Source organism: Phoca vitulina, unplaced genomic scaffold (genome assembly GCF_004348235.1).
Source record: "Phoca vitulina isolate PV1807 unplaced genomic scaffold, GSC_HSeal_1.0 scaffold74, whole genome shotgun sequence".
In the NCBI taxonomy this organism is placed as follows: domain Eukaryota; kingdom Metazoa; phylum Chordata; class Mammalia; order Carnivora; family Phocidae; genus Phoca; species Phoca vitulina.
The window spans coordinates 6,765,405-6,777,784 of record NW_022589777.1 but is presented as its reverse complement, the minus strand read 5'-3'; the positions used below and the strand labels follow the sequence as shown (position 1 = coordinate 6,777,784).

General features: G+C 34.5%; 1 protein-coding gene across 5 annotated transcripts in view; it reads right to left on the bottom strand.

Moving 5' to 3' along the window:
- TMEM135 (transmembrane protein 135) overlaps positions 1–12,380 on the bottom strand; it is a 241,943-nt gene that overhangs the window by 78,414 nt on the left and 151,149 nt on the right. For 2 of the 5 annotated variants that reach the window (XM_032393606.1, XM_032393608.1), the window contains one exon: positions 1,884–1,949. In XM_032393606.1, the coding sequence (XP_032249497.1) occupies positions 1,884–1,949 (66 nt within the window). Of the gene's footprint in view, positions 1–1,883; positions 1,950–12,380 lie in introns of those variants that run through there. The other 3 variants (XR_004298025.1, XM_032393609.1, XR_004298024.1) reach the window with 2 other exon arrangements.

The following is a 12,380-nucleotide window of genomic DNA, read 5'->3' as shown; positions in this document are numbered from 1 at the left end:
ATATTTTCCAAGTCAAATAATTAAATTAAAACTATTTTGTAGCCTATCCTAACTACCATTTACTGAATACTTACTACACGTCACTGTATTTTTTAAACTACAAAATATTGTATTTTATCAACTCTAACATATGAGAGACTTATAAGAAATCTCACAATTACTATGAGGTATCACTGATTAGAAAACACATACCATTTTCAGAGATCTTAAAATGTAAAAGAAAAAATGTGCATCTTAACAGTTTTAACCTCACTTTAGAAACTGAAAGTCACAGAGTGCTTAATAACTCTGTCCAAGGGGCGCCTGCGTGGCTCAGCTGGTTGGGCGTCTGCCTTCGGCTGGGGTCATGATCTCAGGATCCTGGGATCGAACACCGCATTGGGCTCCCTGCTCAGCAGGGAGTCTGCTTCTCCCTCTCCCTCTGCCCACCCCCCAGCTTGAGCATGTACACTCTCTCTCTCTCTCAAGTAAATAAATAAATAAAATCTTAAAAAAAGAAAAACAAAAACAAAATAACCTCTGTCCAACATTAATACCTCTTAATGAGGTTAGTAACCTGTGGCAATCCCCAGTAACTGGTAACTGGGAGGAAGAAATGGATCAAAAGCCAGCTTTTTTAACTACTTCCTCTCCATTATATAAAATATGTACATATCCAATGTGTTGATATGCTCAAAAGATTACTTTTAAAACTGTCTTGCATACATTTCCCCAACCTTCTACAACAGAAAATAAAGTTCAAAAATGCATTGCCCCCCCCAAAAGAAAATACATAGCAATTACTAAAATCTGAAATTCATTTTGACATATTCTAGGCAGACTAATATGTCTGACTTTATTAATGGGAATATTTTTCTTCTCAAAATGGCACCACATACTGCAGTTTGTTGAGAATACAAAGGGATCAGTTAAGTCTTTTTCATAGACAAAATATATATTACAAGTTAATTCCAAAGTGCCTTGCCAATATACAATTCAACATTTAAGAGTATATGATTTCCAAATGATTGTACATTTTCACCTAACAAGCAGATATAGCAATCGATAAAATTTATAATCATACAATAATACAATTTCAGTTAACTCCTCAGATATTCAGTCACTTCTACTAAATATTTAGGTTACTGAATTATAAATACTACATTAAATAACACAGAATTTAATTCTAGAATAAGGAACTATTCTATATTTTATCCTTAAGTATTTGCTAGTAGAATAGAAAAAGGAACATGGCAACGTGACATCATATTCAACCTCAACTTAAGTATGTCTTAGTGAGAAAGTGAATTAAGAAAAGGCAGACAGAGTGGTAATCAGGCTGGTAATAATTCTGGAATGAAAATTTATTTCAGTAGTAGCATTTTTTTAAGAATTGGTAGGAGCATTTAGAAAAGTGAAAACTTAGAATCTTAAGTGAGCCTCAACTATAAAACAAACAGACTAAATTCCATTTCTCCCACCTTCTCTCTCTTGTTTCTCTCTCTGTGATAAATGTCAACATTACAAATTATTTTATCCTAAGAAAGAAGTATCAGATCTGTAGAACACAGAATAAAAAGAAAGGAAAAAGCACAGGATTATTTTCACTAAATATATATATATATATATGCAGAAGTTATTATTAAGTAAATTGTCATCTTCTTTTAAGAGTAAAAGCAATTGGTAACCAAATATTAAAAGAGTTAGCAATTTGCTTTCAACCCAAGATCTGGTTCCAATATGACCTAACTAAAACAGATTTATAGGTCAGATTCACTCAGTATTATGTATATCATGTATTTCTCAATTTGTTATATAAAGTATCACAGAATTCACTACATTTTATGTTCTAAAAACAGCATACTATGAAATAAATAATATTTATGTCAAAATTCTCATCTTACTTCTCCATTTCTTAATGTTGTGATGGTTCCTCTTGCTACTGCCATTCTAAATAGTGTTTCTGTGGCCTGTGAATTAAAAAAGCAAAAATACATCATTCATAATCTGTACTCAATTGTATACCCCCTCCAAACTGTAAAAAACATTCATTCCTATTACATTTCCAGCAACTTCTAGAGAAGCATCAATAAGTCACAATAAGAGCTACATGATCTCCATCATATTTCAGAAATATCATTTTCAGAACCTCTTACTTAATGACATTAAAGACCTCAAACAGAACTGTTTCGAAGGTTATTTTGATCTGCTGGTATTCAACCATGTCTACAGAGTTTCAAATTAGTACACTTAGATAAATTTAAACCTTAGTTTGATTAATGAAGATTAAGTAAAAAGCTAGTACTTGGATTCAATTCAGAAATTATCATTTATTCTGATTTTTTAGTTTCAAGTTCAGTTCAAATCACTTGACTGCTACTGAAATACTGATAGAAGATGAAGTAATTCACTGATTCCATATATAAAATAACACCCCCCCAAAATTATTGCTTTCTATATACTAACAATGAACAATCCTAAAAGGAAATTAACAATTCTAAATAAGCTTAACTAACAAAGCAAAAGATTTAGTTGTTCACTGAAAACTACACACACTACTAAAAGAGATAATGGAACACATAAATAAATGGAAAGGCATCCTGTGTTCATGAACTGGAAGACAACTGTTAAGAAGTCAACACCACTGGGGTGCCTGGGTGGCTCAGTTGTTAAGCGTCTGCCTTCAGCTCAGGTCATGATCCCAGTATCCTGGGATCAAGCCCCACATTGGGCTCCCTGGTCAGCCAGGAGCCTGCTTCTTCCTCTCCCACTCCCCCTGCTTGTGTTCCCTCTCTAGCTGTGTCTGTCAAGTAAATAAAATCTTTAAAAAAAAAAAAAAAAGAAGTCAACACCACCAAAAATGATCTGTAGGGTCAATGTGAATCCTACCAAAATCCCAATGACTTTTTCAACAGAAATACAAAAATCCATCCTAAAATTCACACAGAACCCAAAGGACTCCAAATAGCCAAAACAATCTTGAAAAAGAAGAACAAAGTTAAAAGACTCACACTTCCTGATTTCAAAACTTATATCAAAGCTATGGTAATCAGTGTGGTACTGTCACAGACAAACATATAGGTCAATGAAATAGAACAGACAGCCCAAAAATAAACCTTAGCATACATCACCTAATGACATTCAATAAGGATACCAAAACCATTCAATGGGGGAAAGGACAATTTTTTAAAGAAAATATCCACAAGCAAAAGAATGAAGTGGACCCTTACCTTATACCACATACAAAAATTAACTCAAAAGGAATCAAGAGCCTAAATATAAGAGCTAAAACTATAAACTCTTAGAAGAGATAATAAGGGAATAGCTTGATGATTCAGTGTCTCGTGAGGACCTATTTCCTGGTTCCTGGATGGCTGGAAGCAAAAAGAAGCAAGCTCTTTCTCTACTCTCATAAGGGCACTAATCCCATTGGTGAAGGCTCCTCATCTAGTTTGAATTACCTCCCACTGAGGGGTGGGGTTTTGACGTGAATCTGGGGGCAACAAAAACATTCAGTCCATGAAAAGGTATTCCAGTCAGACGGGGCAAGAAATACAAAGGCCAGTAGGTGAGATCATGCTTGGCATGGACAAAGATGAGCGAGATAGCCAGTGAGGCCAAAAGAAAAAGGTTTCTTGAGACTGTGGTTGGGAAGAGAGGATACAAGTTCGTCTGTTCAATACGTGCTTCTAGTTTTTAACCTGGTCCAAGAAGAATGCATTTCCAACCTTCACTAATAGAAAATAGAATTCAAAGGATGCTCTGCAAAACATAAATTTTAAAGAATTAGTAATTCAAAAAAATGAACAACAGAAAAGGGCAATCCTAAATTTAAAAACTGAATGCACCTCTAAAGAAATCCGAAGGGTGGGAGGGTTGGAAACCTGGAGGAAAATGGAATAAAACTGATATATGTGTATGAACTTAGTGTGACCGGTGTAATATAAACAGCAGTGTAAACACATTAATATAGATATAAGGAAATAAATAACAGAAGAAATACGTAAAAGGTTGCAAGTGGTTGCCGCTGGGTTGTGGAAATCATGCATCAGAAGAGGTAAAGAAGAGCACTGCTCTTTTTCCATTAGCTTCGCAGCATGCTATTTGACTGTTTACACTACATAGACATCCTTAATCAAAACTTTTTTTTTTAGCTTTTAAAGGTTGATTTTAAGTAAATCAAGAGTGTCCAATTTTGCAAAGAGGTCAAATACTTTACAATTTCAATCGAGTGGTGCCTATAAGAATAAAGTCGAGGACTGAATAAAAGGATATAAAGGCAAACAGTGTACGCAAACTCTTTCAAAAAGTTTGACAATAAAGGTAAGAAATGACAATGAGTTGTTGCCAGAAAGAACAGGGTTGAGAGAAAATTGAGGACAGTATACTTTTAGGATAGAAGAGATTTAAACAAGTTTTTAGAGGCTAAGTAGAAGTCAGTCAGGTGGAAGAAGTTTAGACACAGGGAGGAAAATGGATCCTGACAGAAGGGGATTCCTGTGGAAGACAGGATCAAGAGCACACAGCAATCTGTCAGCTACGTTAAAAGGGAGAAGGTACAAATATAGGGAAATGCTTTCCCTCTCCCTCCCTCTGCTCTTCGCCCTCCCCTCTACCCTCTTCCCCCACACTCCCAACCTACCAGACAGGATAATCCTCTGAGAATGACAAAGATACTGACTGAAAGAAAGATGGGGGTGAGACTAACAGTAAAAGCAAAGCAGAAGGTAATGGAACTGCCAAACAATACGAAAAGCCCAACTAAGGCTCAAAGTCATACATCTTTGTTGTCACAAAGCTACACAGTTACAGAATTAGAAAGCTAAGAAGACTGCAGTTTAGAAATTATCAAGGAAAAGTAAGCAACCCTAGACAGGATAGGAATTAAAAAGTAACAACTTTCATTTCAACTTCATTGGGAAAATATAGCATGTAATTTATCCATAAAAGCAAAATTTTTCTAACATTTTCTAAATGAGAAGAGCAATCTTGAGAACACCCCTATACACACACACACCCCCCCCAGAAAAGGGGGAGGGGGTGGGTGGATATCTACACACTAAGTTAGAAAATAAAAAATCTTTTAGAGCAAACGCTGCTAAATTTACGATATGAATATAATTCCAATTCATAATTCACTGAGAGAGTTAAAATAGGCCATTGATGGAAAAGGAAAGGGGTTAGTCACATACCCATACAAAAAAACAGATTTATAATGAATGATTTTGCTATGACAAATGAACTTTACTAAAGCCTATAGAACTAGATGTTGAAAGATCTATTCACAGAAATTGTTACTGAAGGAAAAAAATTTCTCACCAATGATGTATTTGCATTTTTTCTATTCTTAATGATATGTACATTAAATTACATCTTTCATCTTCCTATCTTCCTATTTCGTTTTAAACCTTATTTAATCTAGTGATCTGATTAACAGTATTCATCTAGGTCAGGTTAGCTACTGTATATATTTGAGAAGCAAAAGGTGACAGGCAGAGGCAGCAAGCACTTGGGATAAAGTATGCAACAACTTCTCTAAACCAGATCAAATTATTTGCTTTTTTGTGTCTCAAAAACCCGAGGTAGTGTGAAGATCTAATTCTTCTTCTGCACTTTCTCCAGTAGAAGAATACCAAATTCAATCTTTTGTTTCCAACTAAATTGATTTATTTCATCAGCTCTTTCCACCAACGTTTTCAAGGATGTCTCATTCTAACAGCACTCTGTCAATTCAGCTCAGCTTCCTTTGATTCTATAGGGAAGCACTGGAGTGTACAACATTCTTTTGACCTCTACTAGAGAGATTGCTTTTAATTTACTTGTACCCAAACAATGTCTAACAAGTGTCAAAAACAATGAGATACAGGGCTATCTCTTAGCATTTGTAAACTGACCACCAGCAAATTATTCATTGAAATTTCCTTCTCCTTGAGTTTTGATAACAATTAAAACGACTACTACAAAAACATTCATTAAACATTTTCCGTCAGTGGCAGGGTAAAAAACATCTATAGGTCCTTATTTAAAAATAGGTTACCAAGAGAGACTGCTTTTTTAAGAGTGTTAGATAAAAGAGACTTAGGAGACATGAAATCTAGATGTAATAAATGCAAAGTTCTGGGTTGGATCCTTGTGTTTGTCTGTGTATGTGTGCAAATTGAAAAAGAGCCAGGATTTATAATGTGTTGATAACAGCAGTAGTCTCTGGATGTTTTCCTTTTTCCTTACTTTCTAACATTCTACTATATATACATACACATACACATACACATACACACACACACACACACACACACACATACACACATACTTTTGGTAATAATAAAAAGGAAACAAAAAAAAGTAATTTTTGCCACACTAAAAGATTAAACAGATTTAAAACAGAATTTTGGAACAATGTAAATGCTATAACACAAGCAGTATTATACTGAGTAGCACCTAAAGTGAAGATAACCAAAATTCAATAGAGACTCATGCTTTATAGTCTAATAATTTTTCATTCAATAACCAACACAAAGTAAGCAAAATTAAGAAGAAATATATCTATTAAATATATATCTATTAAATATATATCTATTTAAAGTATATAAATATACTTTACCTTGAAAAGCAGTATAATAGCTTTAAAGCATCATATTACAGTAAGACTTCAGTACATTAATTTAATTTGAAGTTTACTGATATAAATACAAAAGTTGTATTTAGCAGGCATTTACTTCCTATTAATTAAGCAACTGGAATTCTAGTTATCTTATTTCCACTATTTGCAATCTGGGCAACTTCAGGCAGATCATTTAAACTCTTCAAGCTCTGACCTCCTCTGTAAAAAAGGTAACAGCTAATATCAACCCATCTTCTTGTGTTGGTTAATGCAGGTGTTAACATATGTGAAAAGCTCAGTAAAGGGCTAGCTAAATACAAAACAGTGAATCCAAGATCTAGCTTAGAACAGCACTTTTGCAATGAAAAGATGTTTAAGAAATACTAATTTTGATTTTTTAAATGTAAAAATAAAAATTGGACTAATGAAAGACTAAATATGAGTGAGCCTTAATCATACCTGTGAATCTAAAGAACAAAAAATCTATGTCAAAGAGTCACGGCACTTACTGTTCTGTGAATATCTCTTGATTGTCCTGGTTTGCCAACTAAACAGAGAGATCCTGGAGGGCATGAATTCAATCTTTTATTTATGTATTCCCAGCACCTTGTGCTATGTATGATAATTAGCATAAAGATTAAGAAAAGCAGGTTTTAGAAACAGATTGTTGAGTTCAAATTCTAGCTTTGCCATTTGTAAACGTATGATCTTGGACAAGCAACTTCACTTCTTTGAGCTCAACTTCATCATTAGCAAAATAAAGATAATAATGGTACATTACTGAAGGAAAACTTTCATGTGCTCAATAAATGATCATTTTGTTACTATTAATATCTCACAAGAAATGCAGAATTCCAATTCTACCTTAAAAAATCAGTCATCAATTGCAATTAAAAATGCAATTAAAAACCACATCAGATGGCAATTAAAAATGCACTATATAAAACAGTCAACCACAATTAACACATTATGCCAGATGGTCATTTATTTATGCTAAAATTCTTGACAGGATAACCAGAAAGCAGAAAACTTACATTATTTCAAGATTAATTTAGCAAAAGTCTCAGAAATCAGGCAAAATTTATTCCCGGGCTCTTTATCCTAGCCATAGAAAAAAAAAAGATTTAAACACTGAGGTTTTCAAGCCCCAGGTATTTTCCTTCTTATGATGATAAAAGTACAAAATAAAAAAACAGAAAACCTGAGCATTAGCTATCTGCTTCTCACAAAAGAAGAGGGGGCCCAAGTGAGCCACCGAATGTGTAGGGAATTAATCCCTGGCTGTTCAGGGGGTTTTCTGTCTTTGCTGTCTCTTGACTCTGGCCCAAAGATAAGCCCGTTATAAGATGAAGCATCCGCAGTACAGGTAGTTAACACTGGAAAAGAAATGCTGCTTTTCTGGCCAAAGGCATATGGAAAGGGATCCTCTCCTTTAGTGCAAAGATAAAAGGAAAAATACCCATTATATTTTTCACTCTCTTCTCTAGCTACTCTGTCCTAAAAGCATGCCCTGTTCGGTGTGTGCAGCTATGACAGTGGTGCAGGCAGCTATAATGCCAAGAAAAACCCTGTCCTTCTGGACACAGGACCAGGAAAAGGAGGCCCAGTGAGGCAGAGAATACAGGGGTAATCCCAGAAAGAGCTAGAAAAGGCAGATCCTCTAACTGAATCTGTGTTTGAACTGGCACAAAGACAGGGTTCACCCCAAATCAGTGTTAAGCCCTGAACAGACCCAAGCAGCAAAGCAAAGGCTTTGAGAGGAGAACTACAATTAAAATACCACCCAGGTACTAGCATGACCCATGAGTGGTGCACAGAGAGGACAGACCCAAAGCATCTCAGGAAAGATACTGAACATACAACTACTTGGACCTACTGCCCACTGAAGATGAAACAGAATTTGCAGTCCACACCAAACTGGTTGACTGCTTACTACTAACAATAATGGCAGCCAACAACAAATCAACCCTCTCCAGAGGATTTTAACAGGACCCAGAGTTTCCCAACATGATATTCAAAACATCCTGGATCAATCTAAAAGTACTCAACTTGCAAAGAACAAAAAAATCATGACTACTTCTCAAAGGAAAGACAATCAGATGTTGAAATTACCAGACAAAGCCTAAAAAGCACCTATTAACTATGTTCCATGAGGTGAGGTTATTACACACACTTACTATGAATGGAAAGAGAAGTTCTCAGCAGAGAAATAGAAACTATTTTTAAAAATGGAAATTCTGAAACTTAAAAATATGATATGTAAAATGAAAAATTCAGTAAATGAAGGCTCTCCAACAGAGTGGAGATGAAAAAGGAAAGAATCAGTGAACTTAAAGATGAATCTATAAAACTTATCCATTCTACATAACAGAGACCAAAAAAGATTGAAAAAAAATTAACAGAGCCCCCCAGAAACTTGTGGGAGAAGAGCAAAAGATCTGGCATTTGTTTTACCAGAGATCCAGAAAGAGAGGAAAAACAGATTAATATTGAGAAAATATTTGAAGACATAATGTCTGTAAACTTCCCAAATTTGGTAAAAGGCATACATTTACAGATTCAAGAAAGTCAGTCAATGAACCCCAAGTAAAAAACTCAAATAAAACCATACCTAGACACATTATAAACAAAATGCTGAAATCCATGTATTTTTTTAAATCTTGAAAGTAGCCCCTAAAAAGTACCCATACTTATTACATATAGTAGAACAACTATTAGATGATTATGGGTTTGCCATCAGAAGCCATGAAAATGAGATAGAGAACATCTTTAAAGTTTTGGGACCAAAAAACCCCTATCAACCCAGAATTCTATATCCAGCAAAAATATCCTTCAGGAATGAAAGCAAAATTAAGACATTCTCATATGAAAGACACTAAGAGAATCTGTTGCCAGCAGAATTGTTCTAAAGGAAACGCTAAAGACATTTCTATAGGTTGAAGAGAAATAATCCTAGAAGGAAACATTAAACCTTATGAATGAAGAGAACCAATAGAAATAGTAACATCTGAGTAAATGTAAAAGCTTGTATTTCTTCTTTTAAGATCTTTAAAATATGTATGACTGTTGAAAAAATAATATTGTCTGATGGAGTTTCCAATATATGTAGATGTAATATATATGAGCATTATTACATCAGAGGGGGAGAGTAAAGCGGCCTATGTCATTGTAAACCTTCATTTTACCAGAAGTGGTAAAATACTGATTTAAGTAGATGGTGAAAGATTAAGCATGTACATTATAATCACCAATGGAACCACTAAAAACTAATACATAGAGATATAGCCAAAAAGCCAATAGACAAATTTAAATGGAACAGTTAAAAGTATAATCTAAGGAATCCAAGAAAAGAGGAATAAAGAAGCAAAAAAGAGATGGCAACCAAAAAACAAAGAAGACATGGGGGAAAAGTAGTCTTTTCAACCAATGGAAACTGAACAACTGACTTTCTAAACAGAAATATATGAGCCTTGACCCATACCATACTCCATACACAAAAATGAATTCCAAATGGAACACAGACTTAAATATTGGTGCTCAAACCATAAAGATTCTAGAAAAAAACACTGGAAGTCAACTGAAAACACTTGATTTGGGCAAAAATAAGTTACATAAGGAAAAAAAGAATAAAACATTAAAGAAAAAACTCATTATGACAGATTGTACTGTCCAAAGAAAGTCACACCAATATATATCTTATACCACATGTACTTCTTAAAATGTGACATCGACTCTCCTACATATTTCATTTGTTCCCTCCCCTTGGACCTGGGACCTTTTAAAATATCTTTGTATCTGTAACCTAATGAGGCAGAAGTGATGCTGATTTTAAAGCTAAATCATAAAAGGCAAAATGGCTTCTGTATGGTGTTCTCACTTTGTATATGTGCCTTTGGGGCCCTGAGCATGTAAGAAGTCCAACTACCTTGAAGCCACCATGCTAGAAAAACTATAGAGAAATAGAGAGAGATGCCCTAGCTATTCCAATATACAACTCTTCAAGTATTCCAAGCCCAGGTGTCATTCATGTGAGTGAATCTGCCCTTAGCTTTCAAGCTGCACCAGCCATGTCAAGTAGAGCAGAAATGGGTCTATTCTGGGTGAGCCCTTCCCAAACTGCAGATTCACGGAAAGTAAATACTACTGTCATTTTTAGTCACTAAATTTTGAGTGGTTTGTTAAGCAGCATCAGACAATGATACATTGATAAAATATGCTTCATCAAAATTAAAAGCCTTTTGCTCTTTGAAAGATTCAATTGAGAAAATGAAAAAGCAAACCACAGCCTCAATACCTGTATATATACATACCTAACAAAGCACTTGCATTCAGAATATATAAATAACTCTTACAAATCAAAAATAAGACACAAACCAAAAAATGTTAAATGATCAAGATTTCAAAAGATACTTCATCAAAAAGAAAAATAGATATATCAACATATACATAATATATGCATGCATATACACACAGACATATACTTGTGAATGGACAAAAAGCCAATAAAAAATGTTCAACATCATAGTCCTTAGGGCAATGCAAACTAAAACCACAATGAGGTACCACAACACATGCGTCAGATGGCTAAAAGTAAAAAGAATGACAATGCCAAGTTATAGTGGGAATATGGAGCTACCGGAACTCTCACACGTTACTGGTAGAAATACAAAATGGTACAGTCACTTTAAAAAGCAGCTGGGCAGTTTCCTATAAAGTTAAACATAAACTTACCATAAGACCGAGCAATTCTAACCCTTGGTATCTACCCAAGAAAAATGAAAACATATGTTCATTTATATGAATTGTAGAAAAGCCAAAATTAGAGTGACAAAGAGCAGATTAGTGATTGCTTGGGGCCTGGGACCTGAGGGGGAGGGAACTTACTGCAAAGGGAATTTTTAGGGAGAGAGAACTATTCTGTATCTTAATTAGGGTTTTAGTCACATGACTATAAACATCTATCAAAACTCATCAAACTTTGTACTTAAAACAGGTGAAGTTCATTAAATATAAAGCTGGTTAAAAAAAAAAAGAAGAATGCACACCTGCCTCCCTCCCCAAAGCTGTTCTCAACTAATTGGTAACTTAATTCCGACCAACCATTAGGAAAAACCTGGATACCACCTTGATGGAAATTATTTTTTGAAAGGATATTTATATGCTTTAGTTGCATATTTCATCTTAAATTCATATAAACTGAGGGCAGAGGTAGAGGTTGACCAAAGCAGAAGAAAAGTGGCAATAATACTCTAGCCAACAGTAAATTCAAGACATGAATAATCTAGGACAAATAAGACTAATATGAGTCTGCACTCATAGGAAGACTGAGGGAACCAAGAAGAGTAAATTGGTATGAAAACTCTGCATTCCATAGAAAATTCTACAGATGCTACCAATAATGGTGTACTTAACTTAGTATTACATGTAAAAAACTGAGCAATCAGCAAACAAACATCACCAATCTCATCTTCACATACAGGTGAGCATTTGTGTACCTGTGTTTCCAACCACCATTTGCCCAATCAGAAACTTGAGTAATCTCTGATTCTTTCTGTTCTTTCACCAATGTATAATACTTTACATAAGTAACAGTTATTATAGTACTATACTTAAAATAATTATCATTGTATACTTCTTATAGTAATTACTTATTCAGCTAAAATTCTCACTAGACTATAGGTTGTATTTCACTCATCATTAAACCTCTAGCACCAGCACCTGAGAAACACTCAATAAATGGTGAATAAATGCAAGAACCAACAGCTAATGAATAAGTAGTTGTTTGGAATACATCAAGTAA